General features: G+C 37.0%; 1 protein-coding gene across 7 annotated transcripts in view; it reads left to right on the top strand.

Moving 5' to 3' along the window:
- Tesk2 (testis associated actin remodelling kinase 2) overlaps nucleotides 1-23,623 on the top strand; it is a 140,642-nt gene that overhangs the window by 39,580 nt on the left and 77,439 nt on the right. For 6 of the 7 annotated variants that reach the window (XM_078026166.1, XM_078026164.1, XM_078026165.1 and 3 more), the window contains one exon: nucleotides 22,647-22,768. In XM_078026166.1, coding sequence (XP_077882292.1) covers nucleotides 22,647-22,768 — 122 coding nt within the window. Of the gene's footprint in view, nucleotides 1-22,171; nucleotides 22,306-22,646; nucleotides 22,769-23,623 lie in introns of those variants that run through there. The other variant, XM_078026167.1, reaches the window with a different exon arrangement.

The following is a 23,623-nucleotide window of genomic DNA, read 5'->3' as shown; positions in this document are numbered from 1 at the left end:
CACACATGCTAGGCAAGCACTCTGTCACTGAGCTACAGCCCCAGTCCCATAAACTACTTCTTAAGGACCATGTTAGTTCTAATGTTTTGCTGTATGTGCTTTGTCAATCAATTCTATATATTTTGTAATTTGTTGTATATATATTTTTTAAACCTAAGAGGTTTTTGTGATGTGGTCTTGCTGTGCTGCTCAGGTTGCCCTCAATCCTCCCCTAGGTTCAAGTGATCCTCCTGTCTCGGCCTCCCAAGTATGTGGGACCACAGGTACACACCATTGCACTCACCTACCCATGAATTATTTCTTTGTTTTGGTGTGGGGGTGGGGGTGGAATGCATAGCAGGGATTGATGTCAGTGGAATTTTACCACTGAGCCACATCCCCAGCCCTACTTTGTTTTTTATTTATAGACAAGATCTCACTGAGTTGCTTAGCACCTGGCCTTTGGTGAACCTGGCTTTGAATTTGTGATCCTTCTTGCCTCAGCCTCCTGAGCCACTGGAATTATAGGTGTACACCACCACACCTTGCCCCACAAGTTATTTAATAGTATATTTTTAGTCTCCATTCTACAAATAGGTAAACTTATTTTCAGTTATTGCCGAAGTCTGGCTTGGCACAAATCAGGAGCCACTTGTCAAAAAGAAACTAACTTTATTTTTAGAACTACAAACGCCAAACAAAACAGCTCCAGGGAAAAACCCTCAGAGCCCAACTGCCACCACCGGCTTCCACAAGCCTCTCTCCCCCACACCAGCTTCTCAACCTCCCACAATCCTCCTCCTCTTGAGGCCGATTGGCTGGGTTGCGTGGGCAGAGCCAAAGAAGTCACCCAATGAGCAGCTCCGTGGAGGAGCCAATCAGCTAGATGTTGCTGGGGCAGCTGTGAGCCAATCATCAGCTGGCAGTCTGAAGGGCAGGGAAACAGCCCAATGAACATCACCGCAGAGGAGCCAATCAGCTAGATGTTGCTGGGGCAGTCTGAAGCTTGCTGGCAGCTGGAAGTTTGCTGGGGCCCCTTTGGCTGTGGCTCTCAACATCTCCCCCTCTCTGTTTAAACAACAAGCATGTGGCTTATGGACCGTGCCTGCCTTAGGTTGTCCAATACATATGGTCCTTACCCGTCTTCGGATGAGCTGACCTCAGGGCGTCAGCCTCCTGTCTTAGGTTGGTACCATTGTAATTGGATCTTACCCGTCATTGACTACCGGTCCAGTACAGCCACACCTGTGGAGAGGTCTCAGCGGGGGGGGGGGGGGGTGAGGTTCTTTGCCTCACCTCTGTTGACCCCCAAATTTTAGCTGAATGATCATGACAAGCAGAAGGGAGGAAGATATACCAAGTCAATTGACGGCTCCTTTTGGGAAAATTGTACCACCGATGATATCATCAGCAAAAATACCCCAACACTACCACAAGTCGCTGCACCAACAGATAGTTCACAATGCATACAAATGACACATAGTTCTGTAAGCAGTTCAGTGCAAGTTCTGTAAGCAGTTCAGTGATGGCTATTGCAGAAACTGTAGATTAGTTTTTTCTTTGTCTTCACCGGCACAGGGATGAAGATAGGAATTCTGGCAATAATGACTAAAGAAAAAATTAGGTAACATTCCAGAAGACACTAAAAGAAAACAATTTTCTTAACAATTTATATTATCTTCATCGGCACTGGGATGAAGATAGAAATTCTGGCAATAATGGCTAAAGAAAAAATTAGGTAACATTTCAGAAGGCACTAAAAGAAAACAATTTTCTTAACAATTTACATTATAGTGAAGAGAATTATTAAATATAATGAAAACGAAAGGTGAGAGTAAACAAACAGATCTGTTAACCTCCTTTTTTGTTTACATATTAAAACAATTCTTAACAGTTATTTACCCAATTTAAATTAAACCATTTAAATCACGTGAATAAAAAAAAATATTTGGATCCATCTTTTCATGAGCGCTCATCATATATGATATATGGAAATACGTACATTGGACATACATAAATTCAAACATATAACACAAAACACAAGTGTGCACACATAATATAATACATACAACACATAACATAATAGTAAAGGCCTTATAACTTTTTACAGGTAAAATCTCTATTGCAATGTTTAAAAACTCTATAGTCAAAAAAAAATAGAACTGATCAGCAAAACATTAACCTAGGTCTGTATGAGCTCAAAAAAATAAAATAGAACTTCATGATATGGGAAAGGGCAATAATAAAATAGATATTGAAAAAAGCATCCTGGTTCTGTCGCAGATGTAAGGATAGCCAAATTGGAGTTTTGGATATCAGCTATTATGGATTTGAGCTAAATCATCTTCTTTTTGGTCTGTAGAAATCGCTTTAGTTAATCTCTCTGGAATCCAAATCGGCTGCTGTTCTCTCTGTGGAAACACAAAAACAGACCCCCGACTCCAGACAATCACTGGGTCAGGATTTTAGTTAATCTCTCCGGAATCCAAATCAGCTGCTGTTCTCCCTGTGGAAACACACAAACAGGCCCCCGACTCCAGACAATCACTGGGTCAGAACCTTGGTTAATCTCTCTGGAATCCAAATCGGCTGCTGTTCTGGGTCAGAACCTTGGTTAATCTCTCTGGAATCCAAATCGGCTGCTGTTCTTCCTGTGGAAACACACAAACAGACCCCCGATTCCAGACAATTACTGGGTCAGGACCTTTCCATTGTCCTGTTAGAATATCTTTCCAAAGTACCTTGGGCTTATGTACATTTTTTGGACACATATGCCTTTCTGCAGCACTAAGTCCTGATGAATCCAAATTTAAAAAGTTTAGAGTAAAAAGCGTTATTTTAAGTTTATCTTTGGGGAATATATACCCCTTCCCAATTCCATCTTTTTGCTTTAATAAGTACATTTTAATAGTTTGATGAGCTCTTTCAACTATGCCTTGACCCTGTGGATTGTATGGGATTCCTGTTATATGAGTAATGCCAAATGATGAGCAAAATTGTTTAAAAGAAGTAGACGTATAACCAGGGGCATTATCTGTTTTTAACTGTTTTGGAATGCCCACAGTGGCAAAATTTTGTAAGCAATGAGCTATAACATCTTTAGTTTTTTCACCGGCATGAAGGGAGCCCATCAAAAATCCAGAAGAAGTATCAACTGTAACATGCAAATATTTTAATTTTCCAAATTCTGGCAAGTGTGTGACGTCCATCTGCCAAATATGGTTAGGCATCAATCCTCTAGGATTGACTCCAAGATTAACTTGTGGTAAAAAGGTCACACAATTTTGACATTGTTTTATTATTTGTCTAGCTTGTTCCTTAGTTATTTTAAAACGCTTTTGTAAAGTATTAGCATTGACATGGAATCTTTCATGAAAATTTATAGCTTCTTCTAGTATAGAGAAAATATGTATGTCACGTGTAGTTTTATCTGCTAAATCATTGCCCAAACTAAGGGCTCCAGGCAATCCTGTATGTGCCCTGATATGTCCTATAAAGAATGGATCTTTTCTGTCCCAGATTAAACTTTGTATAGTGGAAAACAAAGAGAAAACAGTAGAAGAAGGGGAAATTCTACCAGCATCTTCAAGGGATACTATAGCATTAACTATATACTGGCTATCAGAAAATAAATTAAATACAGAATCTTTAAACATCACAAAAGTTTGTAATACTGCATTAAGCTCTACCTTTTGAGCTGATTGTTTGGGTACTAAAAATGTAAAAGTTTGATTAGGTGTAATTATTGCTGCTGTACCATTATTTGACCCATCAGTGAATATATTTGGAGCATTCATGATAGGTGTTTTTCTTGTTGGCTTGGCACAAATCAGGAGCCACTTGTCAAAAAGAAACTAACTTTATTTTTAGAACTACAAACGCCAAACAAAACAGCTCCAGGGAAAAACCCTCAGAGCCCAACTGCCACCACCGGCTTCCACAAGCCTCTCTCCCCCACACCAGCCTTTTCCTCCCACAATCCTCCTCCTCTTGAGGCCGATTGGCTGGGTTGCGTGGGCAGAGCCAAAGAAGTCACCCAATGAGCAGCTCCGTGGAGGAGCCAATCAGCTAGATGTTGCTGGGGCAGCTGTGAGCCAATCATCAGCTGGCAGTCTGAAGGGCAGGGAAACAGCCCAATGAACATCACCGCAGAGGAGCCAATCAGCTAGATGTTGCTGGGGCAGTCTGAAGCTTGCTGGCAGCTGGAAGTTTGCTGGGGCCCCTTTGGCTGTGGCTCTCAACATCTCCCCCTCTCTGTTTAAACAACAAGCATGTGGCTTATGGACCGTGTCTGCCTTAGGTTGTCCAATACATATGGTCCTTACCCGTCTTCGGATGAGCTGACCTCAGGGCGTCAGCCTCCTGTCTTAGGTTGGTACCATTGTAATTGGATCTTACCCGTCATTGACTACCGGTCCAGTACAGCCACACCTGTGGAGAGGTCTCAGCGGGGGGGGGGGGGGTGAGGTTCTTTGCCTCACCTCTGTTGACCCCCAAATTTTAGCTGAATGATCATGACAAGCAGAAGGGAGGAAGATATACCAAGTCAATTGACGGCTCCTTTTGGGAAAATTGTACCACCGATGATATCATCAGCAAAAATACCCCAACACTACCACAAGTCGCTGCACCAACAGATAGTTCACAATGCATACAAATGACACATAGTTCTGTAAGCAGTTCAGTGCAAGTTCTGTAAGCAGTTCAGTGATGGCTATTGCAGAAACTGTAGATTAGTTTTATCTTTGTCTTCACCGGCCCAGGGATGAAGATAGGAATTCTGGCAATAATGACTAAAGAAAAAATTAGGTAACATTCCAGAAGACACTAAAAGAAAACAATTTTCTTAACAATTTATATTATCTTCATCGGCACTGGGATGAAGATAGAAATTCTGGCAATAATGGCTAAAGAAAAAATTAGGTAACATTCCAGAAGACACTAAAAGAAAACAATTTTCTTAACAATTTATATTATCTTCATCTGAAGATAGAAATTCTGGCAATAATGGCTAAAGAAAAAATTAGGTAACATTTCAGAAGGCACTAAAAGAAAACAATTTTCTTAACAATTTACATTATAGTGAAGAGAATTATTAAATATAATGAAAACGAAAGGTGAGAGTAAACAAACAGATCTGTTAACCTCCTTTTTTGTTTACATATTAAAACAATTCTTAACAGTTATTTACCCAATTTAAATTAAACCATTTAAATCACGTGAATAAAAAAAAAAAAATATTTGGATCCATCTTTTCATGAGCGCTCATCATATATGATATATAGAAATACGTACATTGGACATACGTACATTCAAACATATAACACAAAACACAAGTGTGCACACATAATATAATACATACAACACATAACACAATAGTAAAGGCCTTATAACTTTTTACAGGTAAAATCTCTATTGCAATGTTTAAAAACTCTATAGTCAAAAAAAAATAGAACTGATCAGCAAAACATTAACCTAGGTCTGTATGAGCTCAAAAAAATAAAATAGAACTTCATGATATGGGAAAGGGCAATAATAAAATAGATATTGAAAAAAGCATCCTGGTTCTGTCGCAGATGTAAGGATAGCCAAATTGGAGTTTTGGATATCAGCTATTATGGATTTGAGCTAAATCATCTTCTTTTTGGTCTGTAGAAATCGCTTTAGTTAATCTCTCTGGAATCCAAATCGGCTGCTGTTCTCTCTGTGGAAACACAAAAACAGACCCCCGACTCCAGACAATCACTGGGTCAGGATTTTAGTTAATCTCTCCGGAATCCAAATCAGCTGCTGTTCTCCCTGTGGAAACATACAAACAGGCCCCCGACTCCAGACAATCACTGGGTCAGAACCTTGGTTAATCTCTCTGAAATCCAAATCGGCTGCTGTTCTGGGTCAGAACCTTGGTTAATCTCTCTGGAATCCAAATCGGCTGCTGTTCTTCCTGTGGAAACACACAAACAGACCCCCGATTCCAGACAATTACTGGGTCAGGACCTTTCCATTGTCCTGTTAGAATATCTTTCCAAAGTACCTTGGGCTTATGTACATTTTTTGGACACATATGCCTTTCTGCAGCACTAAGTCCTGATGAATCCAAATTTAAAAAGTTTAGAGTAAAAAGCGTTATTTTAAGTTTATCTTTGGGGAATATATACCCCTTCCCAATTCCATCTTTTTGCTTTAATAAGTACATTTTAATAGTTTGATGAGCTCTTTCAACTATGCCTTGACCCTGTGGATTGTATGGGATTCCTGTTATATGAGTAATGCCAAATGATGAGCAAAATTGTTTAAAAGAAGTAGACGTATAACCAGGGGCATTATCTGTTTTTAACTGTTTTGGAATGCCCACAGTGGCAAAATTTTGTAAGCAATGAGCTATAACATCTTTAGTTTTTTCGCCGGCATGAAGGGAGCCCATCAAAAATCCAGAAGAAGTATCAATTGTAACATGCAAATATTTTAATTTTCCAAATTCTGGCAAGTGTGTGACGTCCATCTGCCAAATATGGTTAGGCATCAATCCTCTAGGATTGACTCCAAGATTAACTTGTGGTAAAAAGGTCACACAATTTTGACATTGTTTTATTATTTGTCTAGCTTGTTCCTTAGTTATTTTAAAACGCTTTTGTAAAGTATTAGCATTGACATGGAATCTTTCATGAAAATTTATAGCTTCTTCTAGTACAGAGAAAATATGTATGTCACGTGTAGTTTTATCTGCTAAATCATTGCCTAAACTAAGGGCTCCAGGCAATCCTGTATGTGCCCTGATATGTCCTATAAAGAATGGATCTTTTCTGTCCCAGATTAAACTTTGTATAGTGGAAAACAAAGAGAAAACAGTAGAAGAAGGGGAAATTCTACCAGCATCTTCAAGGGATACTATAGCATTAACTATATACTGGCTATCAGAAAATAAATTAAATACAGAATCTTTAAACATCACAAAAGTTTGTAATACTGCATTAAGCTCTACCTTTTGAGCTGATTGTTTGGGTACTAAAAATGTAAAAGTTTGATCAGGTGTAACTATTGCTGCTGTACCATTATTTGACCCATCAGTGAATATATTTGGAGCATTCATGATAGGTGTTTTTCTTGTCATTTTTGGAAAAATTACAGGATGCAATGACCAAAAAGACAATAAAGGATTAGATGGTAAGTGGTTATCAAATGAAACATTAGATTTGCACATTATTATTGCCCAAGTATTTAACTCATTAGCTAATTCATCAATTTGATTCATAGTATATGGAGTAATAATTTTATGGGGAGAAATTCCAAACACTGCCTTTGCTGTTTTTATTCCTTTGAGTATTAATTGTCCTACAGCCTCAGGATATCTAGTAAGAATAGTGTTAGGAGAATAAGATAAATGTATCCATAATAATGGACCTTCTTGCCAAAATACTCCTGTAGGAATATTTTTTGTTGGTAGTACAATAAATAATAAAGGCAAACTTATATCAATTCTATCCAAATGCATATTTTCCATATATGTTTCAATGATTTTTAATGCCTTTCTTGCTTCAGGCGTTAACATTCGGGGTGAATTTGGATCTGATGGACCTTTTAGGATATCAAATAAAGGTCCCAATTCTCCTGTTGGAATACCTAGATAAGGCCTTATCCAATTTATGTCTCCTAATAACTTTTGAAAGTCATTAAGTGATTTGAGTTGATCTACTCGTATTTGAATTTTTGGTGGACGGACCATGGTTGAGGATAATAGAACTCCTAAATAATTAATTGGAAAATTTAATTGCACTTTATCTATTGCTATCTCTAGATTATAATTTTTTAATAAGTTTGTAAGTGTGGCATAACATTCTAGCAATGTGTTTTTAGCTTTGTGTGCCAATAACACATCATCCATATAGTGAAATATTTGTAGTTCAGGATTTTGATTTCTAAGTGGCTGGATTACTTTGTTAACATAAATTTGACACATAGTTGGGCTGTTAGCCATCCCTTGAGGGAGTACTTTCCATTCATATCTCTGATCAGGACCTTCATGATTTAGTGCAGGGATAGTAAATGCAAAACGTGGACTATCCTCAGGATGAATTGGAATTGAAAAAAAACAATCTTTAATATCTATAACTAAAACATACCAAGTTTTTGGCAAAGCAGACAATTGAGGAATCCCCGATTGAGCAGGTCCCATAATGACCATTTCATTGTTAATGGCTCTTAAATCTTGCAGTAATCTCCATTTACCAGATTTCTTTTTGATGACAAAAATGGGAGTATTATGGGGAGATACAGAAGGTTGTATATGTCCTTCCGCTAATTGTTGTTTGACCAGATCATGGGCTACTTGTGTCTTTTCTTTAGTCAAGGGCCACTGAGGAACCCATACTGGTCTTTCTGATTTCCATGTAATTTTTATTGTCTCAGTGGCCCTTTGTGAAAATCCAACCCATGTCTGTCTGTTCTTTGATCTATTTGTATTGGTGCTGCTATACATTGTTCTTGTCTTTCTAATCTTTTTCCTTTCCTAAAACCTTGTCCCACCGGCTTCCACAAGCCTCTCTCCCCCACACCAGCTTCTCAACCTCCCACAATCCTCCTCCTCTTGAGGCCGATTGGCTGGGTTGCGTGGGCAGAGCCAAAGAAGTCACCCAATGAGCAGCTCCGTGGAGGAGCCAATCAGCTAGATGTTGCTGGGGCAGCTGTGAGCCAATCATCAGCTGGCAGTCTGAAGGGCAGGGAAACAGCCCAATGAACATCACCGCAGAGGAGCCAATCAGCTAGATGTTGCTGGGGCAGTCTGAAGCTTGCTGGCAGCTGGAAGTTTGCTGGGGCCCCTTTGGCTGTGGCTCTCAACAAGTTATCTTTTTTCCCCCCTTGGTGGTGTTGAGGATCAAACCCAGGGTCTTGCATATCTAGAAAGACAGTTTTCTTTTTGATTGTTTTTTTGTTTTTGTCTAATTTTATTTCATGGTGTTCTGGGAATGTGGTTCTTGAGCTACTTTGATAACTTGGAAGTTTCGTGGTTTTTTTTTTTTTTTTTTTTGTATGTGTGTGTGTGTGTGTGTGTGTGTGTTAATGGGTATTAAACCCAGGGAATGCTTAATCAGTGAGCCACTTCACCTCCCTAGCTCCACCCCCCCCCCAGCCCTTTTTAAATTTTTAGTTTGTAGATGAACACAATATGTTTATTTTATGTATTTATTTTTATGTAGTGCTGAGGATCAGTACCTCATGCATGCGAGGCAAACACTCTACCACTGAGCTACAACTCCAGCCCCCTCCCCAGCCCTTTTTGTTTTTTATTTTGAACAAGGGTCTCTGTAAATTGCTTAGGGCTTCATTAAGTTATTGAGGCTGTCCTTGAACTTGTGATTCTCCTGCCTCAGCCTCCTGAGTCATTGGGATTATAACTGTGTACTACCACACCTGGCTTGCTTTGAAGTTTTTTGAGAATCTCTTTATGATGTAATCCTTGTGTGTGTATGTTTCAAATATTCTTGGAAAAAAATCAAAAGCCTTCCTTTCTTGAAGCAAGATTAGATCAAGCAAGCTAATTTTGTTCTTAAAATGTTCCATTTCTTCTTCATTTCTTGTCTTCTCAAGCTTTCAATTTCCAAGGAAAGTGTTAAAATGTCTCATAAAGATCTTGGATTTGTCAGATTTGCCTGATATTGTCAGTTTTCACTTTCTGTATTCAAGGCTATGTTGTTAGATAAATCCAAGATCCTGATTATTATTTCTTAACAGAATAATTTTGTGTGAATCCACACAGTGCTTTTTTCCTTAGATCAGTTGATCTCAATCCTATCAGGCCTAATCCTTTGTTTATGTTCAAAATATGACTCTGCCATTTACTAGATGTATCATTTTTTTTTAAATATTTTATTTACATTTTAGTTTTCTGCAGACACAACATCTTTGTTTGTATGTGGTGCTGAGGATTGAACCCGGGCCGCATGCAGGCCAGGTGAGCGCACTACCGCTTGAGCCACATCCCCAGCCCCTAGATGTATGATCTTGAGAAAGTTATTTTATCACTCTGTGCCTCCATTTCCATAACTATAAAACATGATATTAATACTTGCCTCATAGGATTATTTTGAGGATTAGATGAATTAATAAATATAAAGCAGTTACACAGCAAAACCTAGTACATAGCAAATGGTATAAATGCTAGCTATTGCCAAGCATAGTGCCTCTATAATTCCAGCTACTCTAGAGGCTGAAGCAGGAAGATTGCCAAGTTTCAGGCCAATCTAGGCAATTTAGTGGGATCTTGTCTCAAAAAGTAAAGACATGGGGATATAGCCTAGTGGTAGAGTACCCTGGGTTCAATCCTTAGTATTTAAAAAAAGGTTAGCTATGTTATTGTTATTTTATAACATTTTTTAAAGAATATTTTTTAGTTGTAGATGGGCACAAACACCTTTTTTTTTTTTTTTTTTAAATGTGTTATTGAGGATCTAACCAGGGTCTCACACGTTCTAGGCAAGTGTGCTACCACTGAGCCACAATCCCAGCCCCTGCTATTTTATAACATTTTCATGCTCTTAACTATTCTGAAATGAAATTGACATGTAATTTAGGTTATCATTACTCATAATTTAAAAAGGATGACCATGGTACCCTAAGGTGAAAGAAAAATAAAAGAAAATTAAATTAGTAAAAATATAGGCTTTATTTATTTATTTTTTTTAAAGGTCTTCTATTTTTAAAAATTTATTCATTTATATGTGGTGCTGAGGATTGAACCCAGGGCCTCACAAGCGCTAGGCAAGTGCTCTAAGGCTGAGCCACAATCCCAGCCCCAAATATAAATTTTAATATTCAAATTTTGCATCCTTTATAGATGTTATATTGAAGTAATTAGTTGATTTTACCCTCTTACAAATGACTTAAATTTAGATTTAAGAGAAAATGATCAGGGGCTGGGGTTGTGACTCAGTGGTAGAGAGAGCACTTGCCTAGCGTGTGTAAGACACTGATTCAATCCTCAGCACCACAAAAAAATAAATAAAGGTATTATGACCATCTACTACTAAAAATTTTTTTAAAAGAAAAAATGGTCAGAAGTTTATGCAGTAAGAAAAATTAAAGAGCAGAATTGATTGTAAACTGATGTTTCATGTTGATCTATATAGTCTTCTTAGCATCTAGCACAATGCCTTGTATATAAAAGATGATATTTGCTAGTATTTGAATGGAACTAAAAACAGTAATGAAAGATCATCAGTCACTTCCAAGCTTCATTCACACATTTGGCATGCCTTTATTTGTAGTTTGTAGCTGTTTTTTGCAGAATTTTAAGTTATTGTCAACCCTGGTTCTAATTTTGGAATATATTCTGAGTCTTTGATCAGTGGAGAAACTCTTCTTGATTGATGTCTATCTAATGACACTTTATATATAAATTTTTTTTGGTGACTATAATCAGTATCTTTAATTAGTGATTTGTGACTCTTCTGATTATACTTTATATCATTTTTCTCTCTTGGTTGGCCTCTTCCTATATCTTCCCTTTGTTCAGACTGTTCAGGGTAATTGTAGAATAATAGGATAAAATTATTTTTATTGTTTAAAAAAATTTTTTTTAGTTGTTGATAAACCTTTGTTTGTTTATATTCAATGCTGAGAATTGAACTCAGTGCCTTACACATGCCAGGCAAGTGCTACTGCTGAGTCCCAGTCCTAGCCCCATTATTATTGTTATTAATATTCTTTTTAAAATTTTTTTTATTTTGTTAGTGGACCTTTATTTATATGTGGTGCTGAGAATTGAACCCAGTGCCTCACACATGGTAGGCAAGTGCTCTACCACTGAGCTACAACCCCAGCCCTTGTTAATATTCTTTTTCAAGATATCATGGATTGAACTCGGGTACATCTCTACCACTGAGCTACAGTCCCAGACTTTTTTAAAAATTATTTTATTTTTTGTATTGGGAGTTGAGCCCAGAGGCCCTCTGTGACTGAGCCACATTCCCATCCCTTTTTATTTTTTATTTTTTTAATTTTAAGGCAGGGTCTCACTAAGTTGCTGAGGTTGGCCTTGAACTTGGTATCCTCTTGACTCAGCCTTCAGAGTAGTTAGGATTACAGGTAGGTGTAAGACCATGCCTGGCAGTAGAGTGCAATTATTAGAGCACTGCCATGCTGGTAGAGACACTCTTGTTTGCCCAGACTTTTCTAGTGACTTTAGTATTGTTATTTGATGGTATTTTGGGCTTCTTTTTGCTTGTTTTGGTGGTACTGCCAAAACTTCCTTAAAACCTTTGGGGTACTTGGACTTTGAGCATGCTGAATAGAATCCTCTATTCTGCAGAACTTTTGTTTTCTTTAAGGTTGGATTCTGTACTTTCAGGTTTTTGTTTGTTTGTTTATTTGTTTGTTTTTTGCAATGCCATGGATTTAACCCAGGGCCTCACATATGCTAGGCAAGTATTCTACCACTGAGCTACATCCCCAATCCTTACAATTTTTTTAAAAAGAATTTATTATTTAGTTTTTTTAACCTATTGTCATATTGAATAACATGTTGCTTAGCAGAATTAAAACTTTTTCATTTATTTTGACCAGTGTTGCTAGTATGACTTAAAAAATAAAAATAACCCAGCTTTATTCAGACAGTTCATATACAAGTCACCCCTTTTTTTTTTTTTTTTTGGAAGATTTGTTTTTTTTAGGGAGAGAGAGAGAGAGAGAGAGAGAAAGAGAGAGAGAGAGAGAGAGAGAGAATTTTTAAAAAATATTTATTCTTTTAGTTTTCGACGGACACAACATCTTTGTTTGTATGTGGTGCTGAGGATCGAACCCGGGCCGCACGCATGCCAGGTGAGCACGCTACCACTTGAGCCACATCCCCAGCCCACAAGTCACCCTTTTAAAGTGTGAAATTCAAGGTTTTTTTTATACTTTTAGGGATATGTAATCATCACCATAATCTAATTTTAAATTAGATTAATAAAAAAAAATAGTTGATCTCTTGGGCTGGGGTTGTGACTTAGTGGTAGGGCACTTGCCTAGCATGTGTGAGGCACTGGGTTCAATTCTCAGTACCAAATAAAATAAATAAATAAATAAAGATTTATGTAATTAAAAAACAAAAAAAGCTGATCTCTACCCCTGTGCTTCTTCCTTTCTTCAGCATAAGCAATCAGTAATCTGTTTTCTGTTGGGGTAAATGAGTACATTTTTTAGTATTAACTTGGAGTTTTAGTTAGCTTTTTTGCTGCTCTGACCAAAAGGTCAGACCAGAACAATTTTAGAGGAGGAAAAGTTTATTTGATGCTCACAGTTGCAGAGGTCTCAGTCCATAGATGGCCAACTCCATTGCTTTGAGCTAGAGGTAAGGAAAAACAAAGTGGCAGAAGGGTGTGGCAGAGAAAAGCAGCTCAGGAGGAGAGTTGGGGAGAGAGTGCTCCCCTCAACACAGACAAAATATATACTCAGGCATACCCTCAGTGACCCACCTCCTCTGGCCACACCCTATCTGCCTACAGTTACTATCTAGCTAATCTCTATTAGGGGTTTAATGTATTGATTAGATTAAGGCTTCATAACCCAAGCATTTCACCTCTGAACTTTCTTACATTGTCTCACACAAGAGCTTTTGGGGGACATCTAATATCTAAACCATAACACTTGGAAAGATTATAAAGAGATCTTTGAATGAAAAGGCATAAATGATAAGTAGTCCTATATTTATTTTTTATTTTTATTTTAAAAAATTTTTTAGGTGTAGTTGGACACAATATCTTTATTTTTATGTGGTGCTGAGAATCAAACCCAGTGCCTCACACGTGTGAGGTGGGCACTCTACCACTGAACTACCGCCCCAGCCCTTATTTTTTTAATATGTTTTTTTTTGTTGTTGTCGTTGAACACAATATCTTTATTTTTATTTATTTATTTATTTATTTTTAGTTGTAGTTGGGCACAATACCTTTATTTTATTTATTTTTGAGAGAGAGAATTTTTTAATATTTATTTTTTAGTTTTCTGTGGACACAACATCTTTATTTTATTTTTATGTGGTACTGAGGAACCCAGCGCTGCGCGCATACCTGGCGAGCACGCTACTGCTTGAGTATGTCACATTCCCAGCCCCACAATACCTTTATTTTATTTATTTACTTTTATGTGGTGCTGAGAATGGAACCCAGGGCTTTGCACATGCTAAGCGAGCGTTCTACCGCTGAGCCACAACCCCAGCCCTGTATATTATGTTTTTAAAATCATACTATAGCATATATACTTGGGTCCAAATATATGTGTCAGTTTTTGCCTTGTGACAGTGGATTTTTTTTTTTTTTTTAAAGGCCCGGAAGGCTACTTATTATATATCGGGATAATAACTACTTCTGGGAATGAGAACAGAAGATAGGGATTAATTTAGCTAGTAGTTAAAAAGGGACTTTAGCTTTGTTTATATTGTTTTAATGTGTTAAAAAGAAAATATATGATGTATTACTTAATTAAAAAGAAATATGAGTTGAAATTGTAAAGCTTTGTTTTCTATTAGAAGACTAAAATGAGTATATTATGAAAGAATTGGAAAATGAAGAAAAATAAAAGGAAGAAAAATGATAAGTTTACTGCTGTAAACCACTATTAAGCACTATTAATATTTGTTAAACTTCTACTTTTTTCTGTTTTAACATAGGCTTGGATATATTGCCATGTGAAAATTTTTTTCCTGCGTTAAAAAAAATAGTTCTTTCTTTTCCTATTGCCAAATTTATGGGAGAAATTAACAGATTTTATTTATTCCAACTTTTTGAATTTTTTCCCACTGTTGGGGATTGAATGCAGGGCTTTGTGTATGTTAGGCAAGTGCTCTACTGAGCCACATCCCTAACCCTTTAACTTTTTATATCTATAGAAAATGGAAAGAATCATGTAGAACCTCCTGCAGTCCTCCTGCAGTCCCCTAGATTCACTAATAATTAATATTTTGCTATATTGTTTTTTTTTTTCCTTTCCCTCCTTTCTTTCTTGCTTGTGTTGGGGATTGAACCTAGGGACTTGTGCACACTAGGCTTTGCTTACCGCTGAGCTTAGTTAATGCAGTAAAAATCATTTCATATCAGTCCCTATTAAATTTTCCCCAGTTGTTGCCCAAAACATTTTTTGATCCACAATCTAGTCAAGTTTTCATATATTTCCTTTTGATGGTTATGCTGGTTAATTTTTTAAAAAGCTAAACTATTCCCCTACATTTTGTCTGTTCTCTATAACATTAATATGTTGAAAAGTACTATCCAGTTGTCTTCCAAGTATTATGTATTTTAGATATTCCTCCACCTAGGCCCCACCTCCTGAAGTTTCCACCATCTCCCAATAATACCATGAGCTATGAACTCACCAATGGATTAAGCCACTGATGAACCTTTAGGATCCAATCACTTCCCAGGAGGCCTGTATGTGAACATTGCTGCACTGATGAACACACATAAAGATATGTTATGTTCGACACATGATCCAAACCAGATTGTCTCATTTTTTGAATTTTATCCTCAAACAGCTCTATGATATATATATTTTAGGTGTAGATGGACACAACACAATGCCTTTATTTTTTTATGTGTTACTGAGGATTGAACCGGGTCCCACCCTTGCTAGGCGAGCGTAGGCTACCCCTGAGCCACAATCCCAGCCCCTATACAATTTTTTAGGGAGAGAGGGGAGGGGGGAGAGAGGGGGGAGGGGGGAGAGAGAGAGAGAGAGAATATTTTTTAATATTTATTTTTCAGTTTTTTCAGTTTTTGGTGGACACAACATTTTTATTTTTATTTTAGTGGTGCTGAGGATGGAACTCAGCGCCCCTGGCATGCCTGGTGAGCGCGTTACAGCTCGAGCCACATCCCCAGCGCCCCATACTCTTCATTTTAAAACACTTCAAAGTGAACTCATTTTAATCATTTAAGTTTTAAAGCTTAGATAACAGACTTTTTAGCCCCAAATCTGGAGCACTTTACCATTTTCCTGTACTCTTCTTTAGAGACTGGATTTGTAGATGCTGTGGTATTATCAGATGAATTTAAAAAGACAAGGAGGAGGGCTGGGGTTGTGGCACAGTGGTGGAAGGCTTGCCTCGCAAGTATGAGGCACGGGGTTCGATCCTCAGCACTATATAAAAATAAATAATAAAGATGTTGTGTCCATCACTAAAAATAATATAAGAAAAATAGCAGATAAATTAAAAAAAAATCAAGAAGGAGACCAGGCACTGTGGTGTATGCCTGTAATTCCAGTGGTTTGGGAGGCTGAGGCAGAATGATTGCAAGTTCAAAGCCAGCCTCAGCAACTTGGCAAGGCCCTAAGCAACTTTAGCAAGGCCTTATCTCAAAATAAAAAAAGGCTCAGTAGTTAAACCCCCTGGGTTCAATTCATGGTACCAAAAAAAAAGAAAAGAAAAAAAGTTATGGAGGGCCAGGCACAGTAGTATGCACCTGTAATTCCAGCAGGTTGAAACAGGAAGTTTGCAAGTTTGAGGTCAGACTCAGCAACTTAGCAAGAACCTGTTTCAAAATAAAAAGGATTGAGGATGTAGCTCAGTGTTAAAGCACCCCCTGGATCCCTAGGATCATAAAAATGATAAATGTCAAGGAGGTCTGGAAATGTAACTCTGTGGTAAAAGAATGTGTTCAGAAGTATGAGGTCCTAGGTTTAATCCCCCTCCACAATCCAAGAGTCATTTTCTTTCTTTGGTGGTTTTCATATATTCCTCTATTTTAAATTGTTCTAAAATACACAAACATTAAATTTGCCATCTTAATCTTTTTTCTTCCTCTCTTTCTTTTTTCTTTTTGGTATTGGGACTTGAACTCAGAGTCATACTAGGCAAGTACTCCACTACTGAGCTACATCCCCAACCCATATTTTAAATTTTTGAGACAGGGTCTTGCCGAGTTGCCTGAGCTGGTCTCGAACTTCCAGTCTTCCTCTTCAACTTCCTGAGTAGCTGGAATTATATAGGCTTGTGCCATCATATTCATCTGAACCATTTTTAATTGTACAGTTTGGTACTGTTATGTATATACATTGTTAAGCAGTTTCCAGAACTCCCCATTCTTATCTCTCTCCATCTCTTGGCAACAGTTCTATTTACTGTCTGTGTAATTTCAGCTAAGTACTTGGTATAAGTGGAGTTATACGGTATTTGCCTTTCTGTGATTGACTTTTTTTCACTTGGCAAAAATGTACTCAGAGTTCATCCATGTTGTAGTATGGGTCAGAATTCCCTCCCCTTAGTTAAAGGATAAACAATATTCTATTGTATCACATTTCATTTATCCATTTATCTGTCAGTAAACATTTGTGATATTTCCACCTTTTGTCTATTGTCAATAATGCTGCTATGGGGCTGGGGATTTGGCTCAGGCGGTGGCGCACTCGCCTGGCATGCATGCGGCCCGTGTTCAATCCTCAGCACCACATACCAACAAAGATGTTGTGTCCGCCGAGAACTAAAAAATAAATATTAAAAATTCTCTCTCTCTCTCCCCCTCTCTCCTCTCTCACTCTCTCTTTAAAAAAAAATAATACTGCTATGAATGTGGGCGTACAGATCTTATAATATTTTTCTCTGTACCTCCTTCCCCCAATATGCTACCAAAAAAAAAAGAAAAGAAAAAGGAAGGAAGAAAAGAAAAAAATGAAAAACAGATACTCTATAAAAAAAATGTGGATAAATAAATGATTTACTGGTACATAGAAGGTATATTAGAAGCATCATTAATGTTGTCACCATTGTTTTCACTGTGCTCTTATGATGTGTCAGACTTTCTACGCACTGCAAGACAAAGATGGATTCAGTATAGATTCTGGTTTCTGGATGTGGGTTTTTTTTTTTTTTTTTTTTTTTTTGGTACCAAGGATTGAACCTGGGGCGCTTAACCACTGAGCCATATCCCAGTCCCTCTCCCCTTTTTATGTTTTGTTTTGAGGCAGGGTCTCACTAAGTCCTGAGGGCCTTGCTAAATTGCTGAGATTGGCTTTGAATTTGAGATCTTCCTGCTTCAGCTTCCCAAACTGCTGGATGACAGGCATGTGCCTTGCCCCCCCTCCCCTCTTTTTTTTTTTTTTTTTTGAGACGAGGTCTCAGTAAGTTGCTGAGGCTGACCTCTACGTGGGATCCTCTTGCCTCTCTGAGTTGCTCAGTGTACAGATGTGACCATTGTCCCCAAATCCAGGTATTTTTAATAGTCTAGTAAGATGATGTTTTGTACACAGCTTTGTGATGAGTGTTATACTGGCGTTATGAATGTAGTCCTGAAGTGTTATAACAAAAGAAACCATAAATAGTTTCTACAGAGTGAAAGAAGGCTTCAGAGGGGGGTTTATTTGAGTGTGGCCTTGAAAGATAAGTAGAATTTGAGGGAGCGCAAGAGGAAAAGAGAAAATGGGCCAGATGGCACATTCCTGTAATTACCTGTTATGTTAGCTACCCCAGAGGAAAGTGGGGGAAAGAAAATTATATGCAGATGAAGTACAAATTTAAAGAACTGGGCTTTTTTTTTATTAGTATGAAATACAGATTGCTTATTCCAGAAATCTACACACTGTTTCAATATCAAACTTGCTTAGAAATGAACATTTTGTTAAAAACCCAGTGACAATTTTTAGATGATGGAAGAAAAAAAGAAAGAAAGAGCTTTCAGATGGAGAACCCTTGTTAAAACACAGATGTCTTCTGTAAATAGAGTTGGAAAAGTACTGTTGGGTCAAGTTCTTTGTGTATAAATGTTTCTTTTAACTTATCCATGCAAGATCTGAAAAGGAAAGCCACTTCTCTTTCATCAATCACGAGGTATATGACAACAGAATCATTGATGGGTTGAGAAAAGAGTTCAGTTCCAGATCTCACAAAGTGATCTAGAAATGCTTTCTTTCTTTCTTTTCTGTTTTCTTTTGTGGTGCCAGGATTGAACCCAGGGCCTGGTACATACTAGGCATCGGCTATACCACTTAGCCACATCCCCAGCTCCTGTCTCATTTTTTTCTGATCAGAACTCCTTTGGCTCTGAGTGTTTTCTCTTGTGTGGCCACTTTGAAACATTGTTGCTTTAAATTCTAAGATAAGTTATGATGTCTGTATTAATAGATATATTAAACTTCTGGGGTTGTTATCATTACAGTTACCTGAGGTTGAATAGTTAAGTAGATTGTCATATTTTCTACTGAAATTCCTACTTGGTTAAGCATATAACATACTGAAATAATACTCTTTTTTAAAAAATATTTATTTATTTATTTAGTTAGTTAGTTACTTAGTCTTTGGAGGACACAACATCTTTGTTGGTATGTGGTGCTGAGGATCGAACCCGGGCCGCACGCATGCCAGGCGAGCGCGCTTGAGCCATATCCCCAGCCCCTGAAATAATACTCTTAAAGTTCATGGACTGATAACTTTTGCATAACAAGTCCCTATTGTGCAAGATCTAAAATGAATTTTTTAAAAAACAGAGTGCTCCTCTCCTCGGGCTATACCCAAAGGACTTAAAAACAGCATACTACAGGGACAGCAGCACAATTCACAATAGCTGAACCGTGGAACCAACCTAGATGCCCTTCAATAGATGAATGGATAAAAAAAAATGTGGCATATATACACAATGGAATATTACTCAGCAATAAAAGAGAATAAAATCATGGCATTTGCAGGTAAATAGATGAAGTTAAAGAAGATAATGCTAAGTGAAGTTAGCCAATCCCCAAAAACCAAATGCCGAATGTTTCTTTTGATATAAGGAAGCTGATTCATAGTGGGATAGGGAGGGGGGAGCATGGGAAGAGTAGATGAACTCTAGATAGGGTAGACAGTGTGAGGGAGAAGGGAGGGGGCATGGGGTAATTAATGATGGTTGAATGTGATGATCATTATTATCCAAAATACATGTATGAGGACACGAATTAGTTTGAGTATACTGTGTATTCAACCAGAGATACGAAAAATTGAGCTCTATTTATGTAATAAAGAGTTGTATTGCATTCTGCCGTTTTATATATATATATAAATATATTATTATTTATATATATATAAATAATAATATATATATTATTATTTATATATAATATTAAAAAATAAAAAACAGAATACTAGTAAAGAGGTATTTAGGACTTTATGGTTTTTCTGCTGCCTTATTCATAATTCCTTAGCAGGAAACTCACATATCTCAGTGAATAATTGAGCATCTTTTGGGTTAAACAAATATTTTCCCTGGTGGTCTCATTTTGTTGCAATCAAGACCACATTTAGAGGGTGAAAACAGTTAATATTCTTACAAGTATATTATTATGGTTTTAAAGATCTGTGAAGTGTGCCTTAAAAGAGAAAATAATATTTAGATATGTAAAATAAATTGAATTCTCTAGAGTGTGAATGCTTTTAAATAGACTTTCCTCTGTGCATATGGTTAATGGCCTATGTTTGTTGTGTCTAATTCAGTTTGTTTATATATATGATTATAAGGTGCTTTAAGTTAAGTTACCACAATATTATTTTCAAAAGGTTCAGTGACTTCTTTCTATATTTAACATGCAATGCTTTTTTGTTTTACTTCTCTTTTTTTCCTTTGAGGGCTAGGAATCAAACTCAGGGCCTTGTACATGCTAGGCAACTGCTCTACCACTGAGCTACACCCCAAGTCCCTGCTTTTATCTTATACATTTTTATGGTGCTTGGGGAGACTGTAAATATGTGAATTTAGTGTCTTAAATTAATTTTTAATTAATTTTTAAATTTATATATGACAGCAGAATGCATTACAATTCTTATTATACATATAGAGCACAATTTTTCATATCTCTGGTTATATACAAAATATATTCACACCAATTCGTGTCTTCATATATGTACTTTGGAATGTCTATCACATTTCACCATCATTTCTAACCCCCTGCCCCCTCCCTACACCTCCCACCCCTCTGCCCTATCTGGAGTTCCTTTATTCCTCTCATGCTCCCTCTCCCTACCCCACTATGAATCAGCCTCCTTATATCAAGGAAAACATTTGGCATTTGGTTTTTTGGGACTGGCTAAATTCAATTAGCATTATCTTCTTTAACTCCATCCATTTACCTGCAAATGCCATGATTTTATTCTCTTTTATTGCTGAGTAATATTCCATTGTGTATATATGCTACATTTTTTTTATCCATTCATCTATTGAAGGGCATCTAGGTTGGTTCCATGGTTTAGCTATTGTGAATTGTGCTGCTATAAACATTGATGTGACTGTGTCCCTGTAGTATGCTGTTTTTAAGTCCTTTGGCTATAGACCAAGAAGAGGGATAGCTCTCAAATGGTCAAATGGTGGTTCCATTCCCAATTTTCCAAGAAATCTCCATACTGCTTTCCATATTGGCTGAACCAATTTGTAGTCCCACCAGCAGTGTATGAGTGTACCTTTCCCTCCACATCCTCAAGGACCTAGGACTAAAACCAGAGACCCTGTGTGCGTCTAATAGAAGAAAAAGTAGGCCCTAATCTCCATCTTGTGGGATTAGGCCCCAACTTCCTTAGTAAGACTCCTCTAGTGTAAGAATTAAAATCAATAATCAATAAATGGGATGGACTCAAACTAAAACATTTCTTCTCAGCAAAAGAAACTATCTGTGAGGTGAATAGAGAGCCTACATCTTGGAAGCAAATCTTTACCCCTCACACATCAGATAGAGCACTAATCTCTAGGGTATATAAAGAACTCAAGAAACTAAGCACCAAAAAAACAACCCAATAAATAAATGGACCAACAATCTGAACAGACACTTCTCAGAAGATGATATACAATCAACAAATATGTGAAAAAATGTTCATCGTTGCCAGCTATTAGAGAAATGCAAATCAAAACTACTCTTAAGATTTCATCTCACTCCAGACAGAGTGGCAGCTATTATGAATACAGACTACAATAAGTGTTGGCAAGGATGTAGGAAAAAGATAGTTTTATAGTTCATTAAGTGTTATATAAAACTTATCCATGTATCTTTTGGATTATGCTGGAAATTCTACTGATGGGACTTTTTCCTGTTGGTATCCTGACTTATCAATATCAGCTATGGGGAACTAGCCTTAAAAATTCTACTAGGTTTTTTTTTTAAGGTATTAAAAACATAATTTCTTTTTCCTTCTTATTTCATGTGTAGGGTGTGTAGGTACTGGAAATTGAACCCAGAATGCTCTACCACTGAGCTACATCCCAAATCCTTTTTATTTTGAGACAAGTGTCTCACTAAGTTGCTGAGGCTGACCTTGGGCTTGTGATCCTCCTGCCTCAACCTTCTGAGTTCCTGGGATTATAGGCTTGTGCCACTGGGCCCAACAAGACATGATTTCTTGAGGTATCATTAAGTGTTATTTTTTTAAAATTATAAATGGACATGATACTTTTATTTTGTTTATTTATTTTTATGTGGTCATGAGGTTCAAACCTAGAGCCTCACACAATCTCTCCACTGCCACAACCCCAACCCCACATTAGGTGTTTTTCTGTTAATTGCTAAGCATGAAATGACTTTGGTCTTGGATGGAATAAATTCATCTTCATTAATGGAAGTGATATTTTAATGTAATCAGATAGTAATTTTATCTAAACTGATACTAAAATCTTAGAATGTTCTACATGTGGAATCTCGTGACATGCTGCTCTTGACATTTTTTTCTATTCTATTTAATTTTCTAGGTACGCCACCGAGCTTCTGGTCAGGTGATGGCTCTCAAGATGAACACATTAAGCAGTAACCGGGCAAATATGCTGAAAGAAGTACAGCTCATGAATAGACTTTCCCACCCCAACATTCTTAGGTAATGGCTTTTCCTTCCTCTGGGGATCAGTGAGAAACCTGAAACATTATTGGAAGCTTGCTAGAACAGTGCTGATAGCTAAAAGAAAAATTCAGGTATATCTAGCTGAATCTTTTCTTCTTGGAGTTTAGCTGTGCTCTAGACCTTTTTGTCCCTGTTGAGACTTAATTTCTTGGTAATTAGCTTCATTTAAGAGGGCTACATCCTCCATCTCCTCCATCTCTGAAGTTGCTTTATTCTCATTAGAACATTAGTAGCAGCTCATTACAAAAGTTGTTTCCTATTTCTCATTAGTAACTTATCAAAGAGGAAAAAAATGGTCTTTATGTGGTTATTTAATTTTCCTAATTACTTTATAAGGAACTGTAATTAAATCAGTGAATGAAAATTAAAGCAAAATTGTGCCCTCAAGCTTTCCACCCTAAACATTTAGCACACTCAAGGAAACATAGTTTGTCATTTAAAAAAAATAATTTAGTTATCAATGGACCTTTTTATATTGTATTTATTTATATGCCATGCTGAGGATTGAACCCAGTGCCTCACCCATGCTAACCAAGTGCTCTACCATTGCATTACAAACCCAGTCCACATAGTGTGTCTTTGAGAATATTTTCATATATAAGGTTATATAATTATATACTTATCACTTTTAGTAATCATTATCTGAATATTTCTTTTGATATTTTAGTGAGGCAAGTATATTTCCAAATGAAACCAAATAAGACAATTTAATTGAATATATATTTAATTAGAGCTTATGTACAAGATGTTTTGAAATATTAAAAGTATTATTCTCTTAGGGTCATTTATTGCTAATTTTTATATATATCTGTCGAACTAGAGATAAATCAT

This window comes from Ictidomys tridecemlineatus, chromosome 11 (assembly GCF_052094955.1).
Source record: "Ictidomys tridecemlineatus isolate mIctTri1 chromosome 11, mIctTri1.hap1, whole genome shotgun sequence".
Taxonomy (NCBI): Eukaryota; Metazoa; Chordata; class Mammalia; order Rodentia; family Sciuridae; genus Ictidomys; species Ictidomys tridecemlineatus.
The sequence above is the reverse complement of the archived record's forward strand: the minus strand, read 5'-3'. Positions and strand labels throughout refer to the sequence as shown.